Source organism: Amblyraja radiata, chromosome 1 (genome assembly GCF_010909765.2).
Source record: "Amblyraja radiata isolate CabotCenter1 chromosome 1, sAmbRad1.1.pri, whole genome shotgun sequence".
NCBI lineage: Eukaryota > Metazoa > Chordata > Chondrichthyes > Rajiformes > Rajidae > Amblyraja > Amblyraja radiata.
This window is the reverse complement of record NC_045956.1, coordinates 1,471,868-1,492,231: the sequence shown is the minus strand read 5'-3', so window position 1 is coordinate 1,492,231 and position 20,364 is coordinate 1,471,868. Positions and strand designations below refer to the sequence as shown.

The 20,364-nt window shown below is 40.7% G+C and overlaps 1 protein-coding gene across 1 annotated transcript; it reads right to left on the bottom strand.

The window, feature by feature from the left end:
* Positions 1 to 2,139: 2,139 nt before the first annotated feature.
* Positions 2,140 to 16,849, bottom strand: il15 (interleukin 15). The gene is made up of 4 exons (XM_033050797.1): positions 16,828 to 16,849; positions 12,096 to 12,128; positions 6,204 to 6,347; positions 2,140 to 2,636 (listed from the first exon to the last, which is right to left on the bottom strand). The coding sequence occupies exons 2-4, from the start codon at positions 12,123 to 12,125 to the stop codon at positions 2,523 to 2,525; spliced, it is 288 nt and encodes a 95-aa protein (XP_032906688.1). The 5' UTR covers positions 12,126 to 12,128; positions 16,828 to 16,849; the 3' UTR covers positions 2,140 to 2,522.
* Positions 16,850 to 20,364: the final 3,515 nt, after the last annotated feature.

Sequence of the window (20,364 nt, the reverse complement as noted above, 5' to 3'; positions counted from 1 at the left end):
CATACATTAAAAATAAAGGATGTGGAAAGAAGAAAGTGGAAGATGAAACGTGGACAAAGTGTTGCAGTTGCAATTAAATTGGCAGAACTGAAAATCAATTATTCTTGTAATGGGGTAAAAAAAGCTTCTTTATGCAAGTCTTAAAGACAAAACAATATCTGCTAATGCTCAAAATATGTCTGGTTGTCATATTTGTCTAATCTACACACTCCTCACGGTCTACTTTGGAAGAGCACTCTTATAAAATGTGTTGTTTTCAACGAAAGATAGCTTCCAACAATTTTGTTACTGCACTAGAAAATTGGTTACATGTTATTAGTATGAAGAATGCTATGTCTTAATTCCAGAATTCATGATTATAGTTAAAGCAATAAAATAGATGCCTTAATCAACTATGATCTTTTGAAATGAATCGATTTAAATCAGCTTTATGATTTGAAGACCAGTTATTGACATTGTCTTTGCTGTTCCAATTGTGTCAGCTTCAGAATATATGAATAATGTGCCCACTCAGTAAGACTTAAAGCAAAAGCAAAAGTCTTTAGATTACCAGTGTTAAAAGAAGCTCATACTACAATGGCCATCAAGGTCTGACAGCCTTAATGTTGTCCGTGTATATTGTATACATTCTTCATGGGAATTGAGATGACTGATGAAGCCCATGCACACTTAGCCTAGAAGTACTTGTACATCAGTTTTAAATTTAAGTACATTAAAATACTGCCCTAAGCTACCATTACATTAAAGCATACTGAACTCACAGTAAAGGGGCTGTCCAACCTAATCTGCGGGTTTTGAAGAGTTTGCCCTCGACTCAAACTCACAGCATGGTCAACACGTGGTCCTAGGAGGTCCTATGAGGTCACTGGAACTCCCCATCATGCTCGAGGGAAGTTCCCGCATACTCACGGCCTCAGTTTGGTCAAGGAAAACTTTTCAGCATGTTGGAATATTTTCCGCAAGTAAAAATTGGTCGGCATGGTTTATTTAAACTCGTAGTGCAGTGGAGTGGGGTCACTATTTAGTTACAGGCAGTCGGGGGCAGCCATAGGCAATCTCCTTCGCTGACCGGGCGTTTTAATTGGCCCATTGGAGTTTTCAGGACCAAGGCTTCTTAAAAGTGTCTCCACTCCTTCTCCCCCCCCCCCCCCCCGCTCTCTCTAAAGGACTTACCGTACATTGTGCAGCCGTCTTTTACCTTCCTGTTCATCGTGGGTGTGAATTTCAGACAGCGCCGCCCCACTTTCCCTGGCCCCGTGGGTGTGTGTGTGTGTGTGTGTGTGTGTGTGTGTGTGTGTGTGTGTGTGTGTGTGTGTGTGTTCCAGGCGAGTCCCCTCGAGCTTGAAGGTTGAAGACAGTCGCTGTAAAGTCGCGACAGTGGGACAGGCCCTTAACTATATTTTAACTCATCACCCAGATCATAAGGCCATAAGGAATAGGAGTCAAATTAGGCCATTCGACCCATCAAGTCTTCAATCATGGTTTCTTCTTGTTTCTTGGTTTCTTGGTCCTCCAAAATATTCCAAATGGAATTTAAACTGGAGGTGGAATTTTATTAAGATTAATTAACAAAATTTATTAACATTAAGAAGAGGTTGAAATTTTATGAATTGAAGTCCATGCAGACTTAATGACTATGAGATTTTTTTCTGTAGCCTCTACTTAAACTTGAAATAACTTATCAATTGTAGTAAAGTACAGTGTATACAAGGTACAATGGTTGATCTATCTCTCCCTTCTAACCCCATTCTCTTGCCTTCTCCCCATAACCTCCGACACCTGTACTAATCAAGAATCTTTCTATCTCTACCTTAATATCCACTGACTTGGCCTCTACAGCCTTCTGTGACAAAGAATTCCACAGATTCACCACCCTCCTCATCACCTTCCTAAAATAATGTGTTTTAATTATGAGGCCATGACCTCCAGTCCTAGACTCTCCCACTAGTGGAAACATCCTCTCCACATCCACTTTATCCCCAAGCCGTTCACTATTGTGTATGTTCCAATGAGATTCCCCCTCCTTATTCTAAACTCCAGCAAGTACAGGCCCAGTGCTGACAAATGCTCATCATAGGTTAACCTTCTTGTAAACCTCCTCTGGACCCTTTCCAGAGCCAACACATCCTTCCTCAGATGTGGTGCCCAGAATTGCTCACAATATTCCAAATGCAGCCTTCTCATCACCATGTACTCAGCATTAGATCCCTGTTTTTGTATACAATTCATTTCACATCAATCTTCATTCGGAAACCAATATAGCTTGGCATGCTCAGTAAAATGTTTATTGCTCTGTACGCAGGAGCTAACACAAAGTTTCTTTGTATTGAACAAATTATACTTCATTGTTTATGAAACTGAGAATTATATAAATGAAAACAAAATTGATTAAGCAATTCTTATAAAAATATGTATTGTCACATTAAATTCTGTAGCGTATTTAGTGAGAGGGTTGGCATTAAGTTAAATATAAAATTCAATGTTTATACATATTTACATTTATTTACAGGTAAAATTTACAATTAACTATATGTTTGTGTTGATGTCTTCAAATAATTTTGTAGAAGAGTTACAAAGGCATTTAAAAATACTGTTATGTTTTGTTCTTGAAATTCTTCGCATGTTGTGCAGCTGTTCTGTTGGATTAGAACAGTTGATTATCGGAAAGCAAATCACATTTTTAAAGAAAAGCATGGAAACTAAATGGTGAAAATTCACATTACATTACAACCAATACAAATGTTAAATGCTAAAGAGAGGCACTCAGGCATACAGACCAGCAAAGCACCACAACACAAGGAGGAAAAAACATCAGTAAGCGGCTCTGATCAAAAATCATCAGGCAGATCGAATCACAATGCCACATATTTATTTTGGTCTGACATAAATTGTCATTGCATCATTGGCAACCACACAACAAACTCCATTTTTTTCTTGTAGAAGTGTAGTTTAGTGTCCACCCCCTCCCCGGGCACTTTCCGTTGCAACCACAAGAAATGCAACACCTGTCCCTTTACCTCCCCCCTCGACTCCATTCAAGGACCCAAGCAGTCATTCCAGGTGCGACAGAGGTTCACCTGTATCTCCTCCAACCTCATCTACTGCATCCGCTGCTCTAGATGTCAGCTGATTTACATCGGGGAGACTAAGCGGAGGTTGGGCGACCGTTTCGCCGAACACCTCCGCTCGGTCCGCAAGAACCTACCTGACCTCCCGGTGGCTCAGCACTTCAACTCCCCCTCCCATTCCCAATCCGACCTCTCTGTCCTGGGTCTCCTCCATTGCCAGAGTGAGCAACACCGGAAATTGGAGGAACAGCACCTCATATTCCGCTTGGGGAGCCTGCATCCAGCGGGCATGAACATTGAATTCTCCCAATTTTGTTAGCCCTTGTTGTCTCCTCTCCTTCCTTAGCCCTCGAGCTGTCTCCTCCCATCCCCTAGCCCTCGGGCTCCTCCTCCTCCCTTTTTCCTTCCTTCTCCCCACCGCCCCCTATCAATCTGAGGAAGGGTTTCGGCCCGAAACGTAACCCATTTCCTTCGCTCCATAGATGCTGCTGCACCCGCTGAGTTTCTCCAGCATTTTTCTGTACCTTCCATTTTTTTCTTATTAGCCTGCACAAACAATTAGCTCGATCTCAACATGTTAATCTTATGTTGGTGATAAATAACTTTTGTTCCTCCCTTGTGGATCAACATGCATATTTTGACATTGTAGGTTTTTAATGTTGCATCAATTGGGACACAATTCTTTCATTTACTTTTACCATGTGAGTCATATGAAGAGGGCAATATGTACAGAATATGTTCAATGGAATACAGTAATGTCAGCTTTAATTTCTGCAAGACTAAATTGCTTTGGGGAGCTTTGATGTTAAACCTTGAACAGTGGATGAAAATCATTTGTTTTCTAGAAACAGGAAAAGCATTGAAGGCACCTGATGAAGGAAGAATGTCAAAAAATGCAAGCTTAATTTTAACTCAAGCAATATAATTATTGAATTAAAAGACAAAAGAGGAACTCAAGCAGTCAAGTGCCATTTGTGGAGGGAAATGGACTGTAAATGTTTCTGGGCAACTGTTCCATTTCCTCAACAGATACTGTCTGACTCAAGGTACACAAAAATGCTGGAGAAACTCAGCGGGTGCAGCAGCATCTATGGAGCGAAGGAAATAGGCGACGTTTTGGGCCAAAACCCTTCTTCAGACTGATGGGGGGTGGGGGGGAGAAGGAAGGAAAAAGGGAGGAGGAGGAGCCCGAGGGCGGGGGGATGGGAGGAGACAGCTCGAGTGTTAAGGAAGGGGAGGAGACAGCAAGGGCTAGCAAAACTGGGAAAATTCAATGTTCATGCCACCGGACGCAAGCAACCCAGGCGGAATATGAGGTGCTGTTCCTCCAATTTCCGGTGTTGCTCACTCTGGCAATGGAGGAGACCGAGGACAGAGAGGTCGGATTGGGAATGGGAGGGGGAGTTGAAGTGCTGATCCACCGGGAGTTCAGGTAGGTTATTGCGGATTGAGCGGAGGTGTTCGGCGAAACGATCGCCCAACCTCCGCTTAGTCTCACCGATGTAAATCAGCTGACATCTAGAGCAGCGGATGCAGTAGATGAGGTTGGAGGAGATACAGGTGAACCTTTGTCGCACCTGGAACGACTGCTTGGGTCCTTGAATGGAGTCGAGGGGGGAGGTGAAGGGACAGGTGTTGCATTTCTTGCGGTTGCAACGGAAAGTGCTGCCTGACTCAATGAGTTTTTCCTGCAATTACTTTTTTGCAACAGCTTCCAATGTTTGTAGTCTCCAGTGTAATTAATATGGGGCTGGATAAAGTACACTTCAAACCATTGAAAAAAATGAATGAATATCAAGCAGGGAATGGGTGACTAACACTAAAAATAGATGCAATATACAAACAAAAGCATCAGGATTGAAGAAAGATTCTACATTAGGTGTAATATAATAATTAAAACAAAACTAACAAAACCTTAAAGGAAACATTTCCAAACTGAAAGAAAATTGATGGTGATAACTTTAGTCACAATAATCGCTGATTTATACAGTTGATATAATAATGTTAAAAAAGTGGCTTTGTGGAAAGATTTACTTGCAGACATCATAAATGAGAATGATTGGTATAAGTTTAAGAAGGAACTGCAGATGCTGGAAAATCGAAGGTAGACAGAAATGCTGGAGAAACACCGCGGGTGAGGCAGCATCTATGGAGCGAAGGAAATAGGTGACATTTCAGGTCAAGACCATTCTTCAGAAGAAGGGCCTCGACCCGAAATGTCACCTTCGCTCCATAGATTCTGCCTCACCCGCTGAGTTTCTCAAGATTGGTATAAGTGTATTTAGGAAGTCATTCAAGAATTTGCAGAATTTCAAGATCCTGTCCCTATACCTTCTCCCTCGACTCCGTTCAAGAACCCCCGACAGACAGACCTCTCAAGTGAGACAGAGGCTCACTTGCACCTCCTACAACCTCATCTACTGTATCCGCTGTTCCAGTTGTGGACACCTGTATGTTGGTGAGACCAAGTGTAGACTCAGCAATCGTTTAGCTGAACACTTTCGCTCAGTCTGCCTAGGCCTACCCGATCCTCCAGTTGATAAACATTTTAACTCCCCCTCCCATTCCCACACTGACTTTTCTGTCCTGGGCCTCCTCCACTGTCAGAGTGAGGCCAAATGCAAATTGGAGGAACAGCATCTCATATTTCACTTGGACAGCTTCCAAGCCATTTTTCTAACTTCAAGTAACCCTTGCTTTTGCTCTTTCTCCATCGCTCCACCACCTTAGTCCTCTAACTAGTTTCACTGTCCTGATTAATTTCACTGTTTGTATACCTTGTTGTCACCTTCCCCTCAACCAACAATGAACCATTTTACATTTTCTTGTCTGCTTTGCTGTGTTGTTTTCACACCTTATCCTTCCATACCTCTAGTATCCATCTCCACTGACCCAGTCTGAGCTCGGGCCTCGACCCAAAACATCACCCATTCTTTCTCTCCAGGGATGCTGCCTGTCCCGCTATGTTACTCCAGCATTTTGTGTCTATCTTCAAAGAATATAATTCCACTGGTATATTATTTCAGAGACAAAGCCCTCTTTTACAAATGTACCTGAGTTATTCATGCCAACGGCCAAATGTGGGCAAAAGGGCTAATCCTATGATGTTCTGTGTTTCAAAACTTAACAACTTACCTTGCTTTTATAATTTTCAAAACGTTCAGCATTGGCTAAGAACGGACTAAATTCAACAATTATTTTACAGATGAGTTTGAATTCATAGTCTACAACTTTCATCTCTGAGACGAAGCAATTCAACGATGTGTTAAAACAATCTTCCTAGAGGGGGGAAAAAAAAAAACCATTTAACATATTTAGTTGGGTTTAGAGATTGGCCTTGGAAACATGACCTTTGGTTCATCAAGTCCATGCCAACTATCAATCACCCGTACACTAGTTCTATCCTACATACCAAGGACAATTTACAGAAGCCAATTAACCTACAAACCTGTGCATCTTTGGAATGTGGGAGGAAACCAGAGCATCAGGAGAAACCCCACGTGGTCAGAGGGAGAACGTGCAAACCCCACACTGACAGCACCCATAATCAGGATCAAAACCAAGTCTCTGAGCTGTGAGGCAGCAGCTCCACCACTATATTCCAGTAATACTGATTTTTTTGGGGAAGTTTTCATTACTTGCATGTCCTAAAAAGAACTGCATTGACCAACTAATACATTTGGAAAACATCCTTGTGTTTGAAAAAGATTGATATTTAATAATGGGAGATTGGCTCCAAACTCATTTGTTCTATTTCATTACTTTAGTTCTGAAACAGCTGCAATGAAAATCCTGAATTTCAATTATTAATATAACATTCTAGTTACTAACAATCTAGCTGACAAACTGTTCAGTGTGCTCATAGAGTCATGCGTCATTGCTGTTGAGAACACTGCGTGGATTAGAGTTTTTCAGCTACAAGGATTAGATAAACTTGGTAAACACAAAATGCTGGAGTAACTCAGCGGGACAGGCAGCATCTCTGAAGAGAAGGAATAGGCGACGTTTCGGGTTGAGACCCTTTTCTGACTGATGTCGGGGAGTGGGTGGGACAGAGATAGAATGTAGTCGGGGACAGTACGATTGGTGGGAGAACTGGGAAGGGGGAGGGGATGGAGAGAGAGGAAAAGCAAGGGCTATTTGAAGTTAGAGAAGTAAATGTTCATACTGCTGGGGTGTAAGCTACCCAAGGGAAATATGAGGTGCTGTTCCTCCAATTTGCACTGGGCCTCACTCTGACAATGTAGCAGGCCCAGGACAAAAAGATCAGATTGGGAATGGGAGGGAGGGGGTTAAAGTGCTGAGCAACCGGGAGATCAGGTAGGTTAAGGCGGAGATGTTCAGCGAAACGATTGCCGAGCCTGTGTTTAGTCTCGCCGATGTACAGTTTACACCTGGAACAGCGGATACAGTAGATGAGTTTGGAGGAGGTGCAAGTGAATCTCTGCCTCACCTGGAAAGACTGTCGGGGTCCTTGGATGGAGTCAAGGGGGGAGGTAAAGGGACAGGTGTTGCATCTCAAGCGGTTGCAGGGGAAAGTACCTGGGGAGGGGGTGGTTTGGGTGGGAAGGGACGAGTTGACCAGGGAGTTGCGGAGGGAACGGTCTCTGCATAAAGCAGAAAGGGGTGGAGATGGGAAGATGTGGCTAGTAGTGGGATCCCGTTGGAGGTGGCGAAAATGTTGGAGGATTATCTGTTGTATGTGATGGCTGATGGGGTGGAAGGCGAGGACAGGGGGGACTCTGTTGCGAAAGGAGGGAGGGGGAGCAAGAGCGGAGCTGCGGGATGTCAAGGAGATCCTAGTGAGAGCCTGATCTATAATGGAAGAGTGGAACCCCCGTTTCCCAAAGAATGAGGATATCTCCGATCATCTAGTATGGAAAACTTCATCCTGGGTGCATGATGAAGTTTTCTTTACAGGAAGCAGGGTGGGAAGTATAGTCTAGATAGCTATGGGAGTCAGTAGGTTTGTAGGTTGGATAAATTTGGATCGTTTTCTCTGGAACATCAGGAACATCAGAGGTTGAAGGGAGATTTGATAGGAGTATATAAAGAGATACAGTGTGGACAGTGAAAACATTTCCCCCAGGATGGAAATATCCAGCATTAAAGGGCATAGCTATAAGGTGAGAGGGGGAAAGTCTAATGGAGATGTGAGGGGCAGGTTTTTGTTTTACATAGTGGGTATCTGGAACGCATTGCTGGGGGTGGTGGTGGAGGCAAATACAATATTGGTGTTTAAGGGGCTTTTAGATAGGCACATGAAAGAGCAAGGGATAGAGGGATATGGGTCATGTACAAGAAGATGAGACCAGTTTAACATGGCATCATGTTTGGCACAAACATTGTGAACCAAAGAGTCCATTCCTGTATTGTGCTGTTCCGTGCAAACAGTCACTTTAGCCCAAACTGTCCATGCCGACCAAGAAGCCAGCCCATTTACCTGCGTTTGACCCATATCCTTCCAAACCATCCCTATCCATGTATCTGTCCACAGACATTTAAATGTTGTTATTATAGTTGTCTTAGCCAGTTCATCCAGCAGCTCATACCATATACCCAACACTCTGTGTAAAAACATTGCCCCTCAATTTCCTATTAAATCTTTCCCCTCTCATCTTAAAGCTTTGCCCTCTAGTTCTTGATTCCCTAAACCTGGGATAAAATGTATGCGTGTTTACGCTCTCTTTGCCCCTCATGATTTTATACTCTATAATAATAATAATAATAATAATATATTTTATTGTCATTGCACATATGTGCAACGAGATTTGGTATGCAGCTTCCATCCGATGTCATAACTTAAATAACTAATAACATTTAGATTTAGATACCTCGAGTACCCCTCAGTCTCCTACACTCCAAGGAATAAAGTCTCAGTCTGTCCAACCTCTTCCTGCTGTAGTATATTGGTGACTACCTCAATATTAAATTAAGCACAAGTCAGTGGAGTCAGGAAATCTACAATAGTATTTAGGCAGCCAATTCTACCTACTTAGGATTACTGTGGTGCTGTTGATCTATCATCCAAGCCAAGGCTTTGAGAAGAGGTATAAAGTATATTCTTATTAAATAATACCACGGCTACTTTTATATAACTTGACTTCAATGCTGAATAAAATTAATCTGAAGTAGGTGGATATTTAAATTCAAGAATATCTAAATAAGTTGATGCCAAATGAATTCAGATCCAGCCAAATTAGAATTCTTGTAGTTTGGAAATATACCGGTACAAAGAAAAGCTTGGGAAACATCACTAAATGTATAGGAGTTGAAATCATTCACTTGGCATTCACCACAGAGGGCAGTGGAGGCCAAATCACTGGATGGATTTAAGAGAGAGTTAGATAGGGGCTAGTGGAGTCAAGGGATATGGGGAGAAGGCAGGCACGGGTTATTGATAGGGGACGATCAGCCATGATCACAATGAATGGTGGTGTTGGCTCGAAGGGCCGAATGGCCTCCTCCTGCACCTATTTTCTATGTTTCTATATATCATGTCAGGCCATTACATTGGGACCAAATCAATATGGAACACACACATATTTTTCATGCAAAAATAAACGGCTATTCTGGTGCTTGAAGTGGAAACACAAACTAACCTAATAAAGAAGAAACAATTTTCACAGCATTATGCAGCAAAAACAATTTAAAAAATGTTTCACACAATGAAAAATAATCATCAGATGATGCAAAATTATGTTGACAAATTAAATGTGGTATTACCGTGACTGGTGATATGAAATCAGGTTTGATGTAGAACAAGCTGCCCTTTAATGCTGAATGAGCTTTAGATTTACCCTATTAGAGATGCTTGGAACATTATTCTACCTTTGATAATCTATGTGCCGTTTAAAAATCAAAAGGGCATGTCACAAGATAATTATGAACGTTAAATATTTTGACTTCATGGTCACCTTTCTCTCATTAACCACAAGGGTGCCACAAAGTTCAGGCCACCACATTTCACACAAACAGGATATTTGTTCCAGACAATTTCCACCCAAGAAGCAGCTATTTGTTTTAAATGTCGACGCATTATATTAAAAGGGTTGGTGCAGGCAGTCCCTAGATTACATTAAGTTTGTGTTCCTGAGAACTGTCTGTAAGATGATTTCTGCATTAGTCACAAATGCCTATTTTCTCCTGTAACCTATACCTTATCACTCTACCTACACTTGCTATAGTATTTTCATTTCATCAAATATACATGCAAACTCTACCCATAATTAAACTAATGGATTATACACTGTATCAAGTCATTAATACATACCGTAAAACTGTTTATTATTTATTGCAGTCTGGTAGGAGGATATAGATTGGTTACAGATATACGCATAGATGTGGTAGACGGATTTTAAGCTGTACAGATATGATACTGTTATTTAAGGGACTTTCAGATATGTACGTGGATATGCAGCAAATGGAGAGCTATCATGTCCAGGCAGGGGAGATAAGGTTAACAAAACATCATGTTCAGCACGGACATTGTGGGCCGATGGGCCTGTTCCTGTGCTATACTGTACTGTTCTATGTAAATGTGAGTTGTTGCACTTTGATAGGTCAAATGTAAGTATCTAGTTAGTGGCAGGATCTTTTACAGCATTGATATAGAGGGATCTTGAGATCCAAGTCCATATCTCCCTAAAAGTAGCAACACAAGTAAAGAAGGTGTATGGAATGTGAGGATGTGGAAGTTATGGAGAAGGTGCAGAAGAGGTTTACCAGAATGCTACCTGGATTAGAGGATATTAGTTATAAAGAGAGGTTGGACCAATTTGGATTGCTTTCTCTGGAGCATTGTAGGCCAAGGGGAAACATGATAGAACTTTATATCTTCACTGTTCTTCCTGAGAACATTGAAAAAGACTGGTCTACCTCAACAGCTGCTGGCAACCTTCTACCGCTGCACCACAGAGAGCATCCTAACGTATGGCATCTCTGTGTGGTATCTCAACTGTACGGAGGCGGAGAGGAGAGCTCTTCAGCGTGTCGTCCACTGAGCGCAGAATATAATTGGGACACCGCTACCAGCCTTGGAGGGCATCTACAATACACAGTGCCTCAGGAAGGCCATCAGCATCCATAAAGATTCCTCACACCCTTGTAATGGACTGTTCGAACTTCTACCTTCCGGCAGACGTTACAAGGCCTTCTACGCCCGCACCTCCAGACTCAGGAACAGCTTCATTCCCAGAGCTATAGTGGCTCTGAACCGGCCCTGCTGAGTGCCCCCCCCCCATGAACTGTCTCCCTCGGATGGTCACGTCGCACATCGACCCGGCACAGACACATTTGCACGTTAGACTGCTTTAACTGGGTTTTTTTTAATCTTGTTTCTCTGGGTGTCTACATTTTTAGTTAATTAAGTTATTACATCGGATGGAAGTTGCATTCCAAATCTCATTGTACCTCTGTGCAATGACAATAAAAGATATTATTATTATTATTATTATTATTATTATAATATTATTATTATGATAAAATTATGAGATATAATATGGATAAATATATAGATAGACAGTCAGAATCATGGCATTAAAGTTTAAGAGGAAAGTTGAAAGGAGAATTATGGGGAACATTTTATTTTTACACACTGCAAAGGGTAGTGGTGGAAGCTGATACAAGCGTGGAGTTTAAGAGGCTTTTAAATAAACATCACAATATACTGGGAATGGAAGAATATGGATTATGTGCAGACAGAATGGAGCAGCAGAATTTGATATCATGTTCGGCACAAACATTGTGGGGCAAAGGACCTACTCCTGTGCTGTTCTGTTATATCTAGCTATGTTCTGGAACAACTTTGAAAAATGCTTTAAAAATGTTTCAGATCATTTGTCAAGCCTGATTTCCATATGTCCAGTCATCCGTTCCCTGACGAGTCCATGCACATTAAATAGCATGATGAGAAACCTAAAATCGGAGAATTCAGCATTCATACCATTGGTTTGCAAGCTACCCAACGGTATGAACATTAGCTTATTTTAATAGTACAAAGAGGGTGTTATGGTGATTAATACTTACTGTTACATCTTCAGGAGTGTATAACAACATTTCCTAAGTGAAAAGAAAGAACTTCAATGACAATGCATGTCAGGATTTTTCATTTAAAATGTCCTGGTTGTACACCAACCCCTTTAATTTCATGTGCAATTTTAATGGTTTACATATAATTCTACCAACATAACAATATTCAATAAATAGTATATTCTATTTTTGGAAATCATAATTTTATTTAATGTGGTGACAGTAAATAGTTTTGCAGAGGTTCATAAGTTCAAGGAGCAGAATTAGGTCATTCAGCCCATCAAGTCTACACTACCATTCAATCATGGCTGATCTTTCTTTGCTTCTCAACAGCATTCTCCTGCTAACTCTCCATAACCCCTGCACCGTTATTTATCAAGAATCTGTTAATCTCCGCCTTAAAAATATTAATTGATGGCCTTTACAGCCGTCAGCAGCAATGAATTCCACAGATTCACAACTCTCTGACTAAAGAAATTCCTCATCCCCTTTCTAAAGGTACATCCATTTATTCTGAGGCCATAGCCTCTAGTCTTAGACTCTCCCATTTGGAAAACATCCTCTCCAAATTCACTCTATCCAGGACTTTCACTATTTGGTAAGTTTTAATGAGTTACCCCATCATCCTTCTGAACTCCAGTGAGTACAGGACCAGTCCCTTCAAACGATCATCAAATGTTAACCCAATCATTCCTGGGATATTCTCACGCCAGCACATCTTTCCTCAGATATGGGGCGCAAAACAGCTCACAATAGCAATCTGTATCACCGCCTTCACTCGAGCAGTGGACAGGAGATGGAAAAGGCATTATCGTCTACACACACAAGTCTATCTACTCTTACATTTCTCACATTAGCAATCTTTTGGAACAAACTAATCCATTTCAACATTTTCTTATATTTGAATCAATGGCTCATGGATGAGATTCATTAGATTTTAAAAGCGTTAGGTAGTTGTTAAATGAATGGAGAATGTGAGACATCGTCAGGTTGTAAACAGAGTGGAAAATATTGTTTAATGTGAAAGTGAATTTGTTAGTACTCGTAAATCATGTGAATTGAAGAGAATACTAATAATTATGTACAAGTATATGACGTTTCATGGTAATGTACTGTTAGGTATTAAACTAGTAATCAATTTAATGCATATCTCCAGGCAATAAGAATTTGGTAGAATCAAAATTGAGGTAGTGCCAAATGAATGTCAAACATTGTACAAGGTGGTTACTGTTGAAATAATTGGAGTCAATTATGGATAAGTGGGGTTGCAACTTGATTGTGGTTATGACTAAAGTGATAGAAAGGAAGAAAATGTTGGCTTTGTAGTGTGTTGGACATTTAAATCCTGCGCACTTATGATTTAAAATATTATTAAATTAGTCGTTTATAACCATGGATGCATAGCATTGGAGATCTTGCCGTTACCAAGACCAATCTTTACAGGTAAAATATCTTTATAGATAATTATGAAAAAGGGATTTATTTTAAGAACACAGGCATTTGCAATGGGTGCAAGCAAGAGTGAAACAGTAGTAGAATCTTTGAGAGCCCTCTCTTTCATGCTATAACCAATCTGCATCCATTCGCAAAATATTAAATTCATTTGTGATAAATGATTAATTTGTTTACATACATTTTCTGGGCTAGGATCTGCCAACAAATACATGAAGATCATGATCTCTCCATTGGAATATAAATAGGCCCATTACCACAAGACTCTTCACAAGATTCTCCCGACGCCGGAGCGCCATCATCCAGCGGGAACGGCCTGGAATATCGGGCCTCCGTAGCGGCGACTGCGGAGGCCTCAATAGGCCCGACTATGGGTGGACAAGGGGATGGGGACTGGACTTGGTGCCTTCCCTCACAGTGGGAACCATTATGGGGGGATGTTTTTTATGTTAAATGTCTTTATTATTGTGATGTTGTTTTCCTTTTTATGTGCTGCGTTGGCAACACACATTTCACTGCATCTATTGGTGTATGTGACTACAAAGAACCTTTGAACCTTTAATTCCCTTGTTTTCTTCAACTCTCATTGTCTTTTCACTATGTTTGCCACTCATCCTTTGTTGATCCATATCTGTGCCTAGTTATAATTCCTGTCAACCTTCCATTATACATTCTTATGTCCACATTTCTAATTAATACATTGATATAAACGTTCTCATGTTCATCGGATACCTAAAAAATCAGTTTTACTATTTTATGAGACAATAAAATTTGTGATAAAGTGTATCAAGGTTCCAATTAGTCTAAACGGCACTGGGAAAAGGCAAATACTTATGCTTAGCTGCAAATTCTAAATTAAAATAAAATGTCATTCTTCTAAATCCAATTTGTGAAGTAACTCTTTATTTTCACTTTGAGGCATAACATGTATGCAAAATTCTATCAGGAGTTTATTTTTCAAGAATCAGGTACTACAACTATTTCTATAGCTTGTTCAAATTAATTTTGTTTACCAACTGATGGAAACATATGTTGTGGGGGGAAGGAGAATTGAGAGTGAAGACTGGAACAGTTCATGGGCAAGTGAGATAGAGTGAATGCAAATGAGGTGTAGTGCGATAGGGTAGCAAATGAGTAGGAGTACAATCGGTAGCTGAAGATAACAAAATATACCAGACATATACTACTATTCAGTGCAGACATCTCAGTAAATTTACATTTCATAAATTCATGAAACACGGGAACTGACAAAAAAAGAGTTTTTAAAAAAAGGTGAAATCAGCTACTCCAGCAACTGCAGTTATACTAACACAGGTTAAATCAGTCATAATTATGATCTGTAGAAAGAACTGCAGGTGCTGGTTAATGCAAAAAAGGACACAAAGTGCTGGAGTAACTGAACAGGTCAGGCAGCATCTCTGGAGAAGATCTGAAGGAGGTGTGAAAAAGTGTCTTGCCCTGATAAATCACATATCCATGTTCTCCGGAGATGCTGCCTGAGCTGCTGAGTTACTGTGTGTCCCATAGTTATGATCTTGTATATCAATCTTAAATATATTTTAACCACCATACATAATGTAATATCCTATCCTGGAGAATTAAAATGAGTGAGAAGTGCATTTAAAGGTCGGTGTAATTGCAGATTTTTATATTGTTCAAGGAATCTTTCCTCGACCCACTATGATTGAAGACAGGGGTAAGGGGATAGTTTTGTTACTCATCCATGATCTCTCCACGAGACATTTCAAGTTCAAGTTCAAGTGAGTTTATTGTCATTTGTCCCTGTATAGGACAATGAAATTCTTGCTTTGCTTAAGCACACAGAAAATAGTAGGCATTTACTACAAAACAGATAAATGTGTCCATTTACATTTACATTTACAATGCCTTCGAAAGATAAATCTTCAAAATAGTCTCATAATTAATAGTTCCTTTATTGTCATAGTAAAAACAGTGAGATATTCATCCAGAATTCTTCTTGTTTAAGTACATTTTGATCTTACTCCTAGTCAAACTTGTGCATGGTCAAAATTTGTACCTTCCCCATACTTCCTCCAACTCACACTAAAACTACTAGCGCTTCTGTGCGGGAACCCCAGCCTCAAACACGCCTCCAACTACGTAAAAATCCCACCCACATAATTACAGGTGGATAAAATTTAATGGCAACTGGTTATAGTTTATAACACACTGAGTTAAGCTAAATGGCTACTACAGGCGGCACTGAGCAAATAGTCACTCAATTCCAAGCATCCTCACAGCAAGTGAGTTGCGGTCAAATGCAAGCATTACCTCAAAGTAATCTTGGAAAAAATGCAACATTCTAACCTACTCATGGAAAATCCTGGCCTTGAAAGATCAAAATGAAGATACTGCTGAAAACACTGAAATTGCTGAAAACACTGCGAGCCCAGAGGTTCTTTGCTGGGAGCATTTGGTCAAAGTGCTGGAAGTATCACATCAGCCTACATACATTTCAAGTATCTCCTGCTCACTTGTAGATTTTACATTAGCTACATCAGCCAGCTTAGTAACCACTGAACTGGAGAGAAAGCAAGTCATTCTGAGCAACTAGGGGTTGCCACAAACTGGGTTGGGGAGAGATGGAGACCAAATATTAGACAATCCATATTATTATGGCCAAAAAGGGCTTTGTGACTGACATTTCAGCCTAGTTTTCAGGGGCAGCAAAAAGACATCAAAGATTACAAATAGACAAAGAGGGGGAATATTTAAAATGTTCCTTTCACCTACAATGTAAGAAATATCATAAATGCCAGTGAACTAATAGCATGTTTCAGTCATTTATTTGTTTATGGATTAGAATAATTTGAATGCAAATAAAACTGAATGCAATCGTTTGATTTCAATATTTTTGAATATCAGGGGCATCCACAAACATTCACAGTTTTTAAATAAGGTTTGACAACTAGCTTGGATGGGTATTGTGGTTTAGCTGGTTATCAAATAATTATGTTTGGCTGTTGCATGGATGAGACGTGTTCTGACGTACACCTTTGAAAGTATTTCCACATTCAAGGCTCAGCCATGATAACATTGAATGGGCCGAAGGGCCAAATGGCCTACTCCTGCACCTATTGTCTATTGGAACGTCTCTCCAATGAGGTTCAGGGGATTCAGCAAAATGGCACATTTTGGCTTTTACTGTCAATTTTCTGTTAGTCTTAGCACCTCATTGCTGATAGGAAATTCTGGCCCAATATTTCTCACTGATGTACTATTAAGTCAACATCAGCATAGTTTAGTTGACACTTACCTGACAAGATGGGTTTCTCTTGTTCACTTTATCCTAAACAAAAATAAAGAACATACAATAAAATAAAGACAATTGCCACAATAATAATGTTAAATAGTTATATAAATGTGTTGAATACCAACTTGAATATCTTGTGTTTGGATTAGGATTTCTGACAATATTCTTTCTGCTTTCCTTGTTTTTCTTGTTTTATAAGAGTCTCCACCATCTGCTATTGGAAGGCACATAGCGAGGCTGCTGAGGAATGCAGAAACAATTATCTAGAACATGCAGTAACCTTTTAAACTGCTGTTATTGTATCACTTTCACAGTCCTGTCATTTAAAATGCAAAGCTTTAATACTGCTAAACTATGTACACTTATCAATTACATTACATCATGCATTGCAATAAGGTTACATCCTTGAACTGAGCTTCGACTGCTCCTTTGTCAAATTTACATTGCCTATCTCTATGTTAAATAACATTTCACATAATTCATCCTATTCCTGGAGCAAACTGGCAACCTTACGATGGCTCTGGATACTAAAAACTCTACTAAACATTGATCTTCCACAAAAAATACTAAAGATATACATTTAATAGTTTCTTAAATCAAATTACCACACTGTGTGGTCCAATACTTTCAGTGAAGGGTGACAAATAAGGAATACAGGATTTTTGATTTGATTTTAAAAGGAAAAAACTGGCTTGCAATCTTAATATGCTAGCTGCATGGTGCTTGCAGAAAAACATTAAAGTATAAAGATAAATGTCACTGCATGATTCATCTTATGTAACCCTGTGTCTTTTTATTCCTTGTCAATTGTAGTAGTTTCCTGCTAAACTGTCGTTCAATGTGGGTTAAATGCATGTAACAGGATTATTGCACGTCCACTTTTTCAGCAAGCACGTGACATCAAACGTGACATCAGCTTGTGGCCAGAAGATGGGCCAATTTACACAGCATAGTGAATGGTTTTGGGCCCCATATCAGAGGAGAGGATCCAGAGGAAGTTCACGAGAATGATCCCAGGAATGGGTGGGTTAACATATAATGAGGTTTGAGCCCTGGGTCTGTACTCGCTGGAGTTTAGAAGGATGAGGGGAGGTCTCATTGAAACATACTGAATAGTGAAGGGCCCGGACAGAGTGGATGTAGCGAGGATGTTTCCACTAGTGGGAGACTCTAGGATCAGAATAAAAGAACATATATTTAGAAAGGAGATGGGGAGGAATTTCTTTAGTCAGAGAGTGGTGAATCGGTGGAATTCATTGTCACAGGCTGTGGAGGCCAAGTCAATAGATATTTTTAAGGTGGAGATGATTAGCAAAGGTGTCAGGGGCTGTGGGGAGAAGGTAGGAGAATGGGGTTGAGGGAAGTATAGATCAGCCATGATTGAATGGTGGAGGAGACTTGATGGGCCGAATGAAACCTATGTACATCGGTGCTGCACTCCACCTGGCTGACAAGCCCTTATCTTGTCTACATCCCTCATTGCTTCTTCCTTGTGGCATATTTTCACCGAGCAGCATCAATTGTAGCAATGGCTATTCTCCACTTGTTTGACTCACACACAATCATTCTGTAAGTAGCCAAGGACAAGTGCTGATTCTTGTAGTGCCCATTGTGTGCAACCAGCTCCCTCAATGTGATCTCTTTTCCGATTGTTCCTGATATATTGGAATAACCTTGTTTGGCACCTTACTATAGCCTTCCAAGGAAATGAAATCCACCATTTCCAAATTTTCAACTCTGCTGGTTACAGCCTCAAATTACTGAGTTTGTCAACCATTTATCTTCCACAAAACAGTTTGATTCTGGTTAATCAAGCTATAATGTGAATGAGGCAGAACCTATTAAGGCCAGACAGAGCAATGTAATTAATTTCCACTGCTTGGTTTATTGAGAATTGATTATAGAGTTGTACAGCATAGAAACACACCCTTTGGCCAACTATATCTATACTGACCACAGTGCCTATCTATACCAATGCATAACAACATAGGCATTACTTCCTTCTGGTCTCCTAATCTGAGGAAAGACATTCTTGCCATAGAGGGAGTACAGAGAAGGTTCACCAGACTGATTCCTGGGATGTCAGGACTTTCATATGAAGAAAGACTGGATAGACTCGGCTTGTACTCGCTAGAATTTAGAGGATTGAGGGGGGTTCTTATAGAAACTTACAAAATTCTTCAGTGGTTGGACAGGCTAGATGCAGGAAGATTGTTCCTGATGTTGGGGAAGTCCAGAACAAGGGGTCACAGTTTAACGATAAGGGGGAAGTCTTTTAGGACCGAGATGAGAAAAACATTTTTCACAGAGAGTGGTGAATCTGTGGAACTCTCTGCCACAGAAGGTAGTTGAGGCCAGTTCATTGGCTATATTTAAGAGGGATGTGGCCCTTGTGGCTAAAGGGATCAGGGGGTATGGAGAGAAGGCAGGTACAGGATACTGAGTTGGATGATCAGCCATGATCATATTGAATGGCGGTGCAGGCTCGAAGGGCCGAATGGCCTACTCCTGCATCTATTTTCTATGTTTCTATGTTTCTATGTCCCTCTATGCCTTGCTCATGCAAGTACCCATGCTGATGCCTCTATAATGTTGTACTGTTCCTGCCTCCATTAGCATCTCTGCCATCTCATTCCAAATATCAACTGCTCTGTGAAACATTTACCCCTCAGATCTCCTTGAAACATCCTCCCTCTCATCGTAAACCTAAGCTGTCTCATTTTACAGGCCCGTCGTCTGTGAGAAACAGGCCTTGTCTATGTCACTCATGAATTTTATATATCTCTATCATGACATCAGTGTTGAGTCGCCGGTGCTCCAGGGACCACAGCCTGTCCAATCTCTCCGAACAGCTTAAGCCTTCCAGTCCAGGCAATATCCTTGCGATTCTTTTCTGAACCCTATTTAGGTGACTCACATCATTCTCATAGTGTAGTGACCAGTACAAAACACAATACTCCAAGTACAGGGTGCCACAAATCTTATTTGCCACTCTGTCCATCTTGTTATCAATTTGCAATAATGCAACTGTGAGCTTGTATCAGTAGGCCTCATGTTCAACAATCATTCATCGAATATAACCTGCTCTGTTTAACTTCCTAAATCCATCTACCATTCCTTTGCTCACTTTGCCAGATTATAGGTATCCTGTTTAGTTTAGTTTAGAGACAAAGTGCGCGGTAACAGGCCCTTCGGCCCACTGAGGCTGTACTGCCCAGCGATCCCCACACATTAACATTATCCTACACACACTAGGGACAATATACATTTATGCCAAGCCAATGAACCTACAAATCTGTACGTCATTGGAGTGTGGGAGGAAACCGAAGATCTTAGAGAAAACCTTCATGTTCAAGGAGAACGTACAAACTCCGTGCAAGCCGCACCCACAGTCAGGATCGAACCCGGGACTCTGGCATTGTAAGGCAGCAACTCTACCGCTGCGCCACCATGCCATGTTCTAATCTTAAAAACTTTTTTCACTGTCCATTATACCGTACATGTTGCTGTCATCTGCAAACCTACCAAACATGCCACATA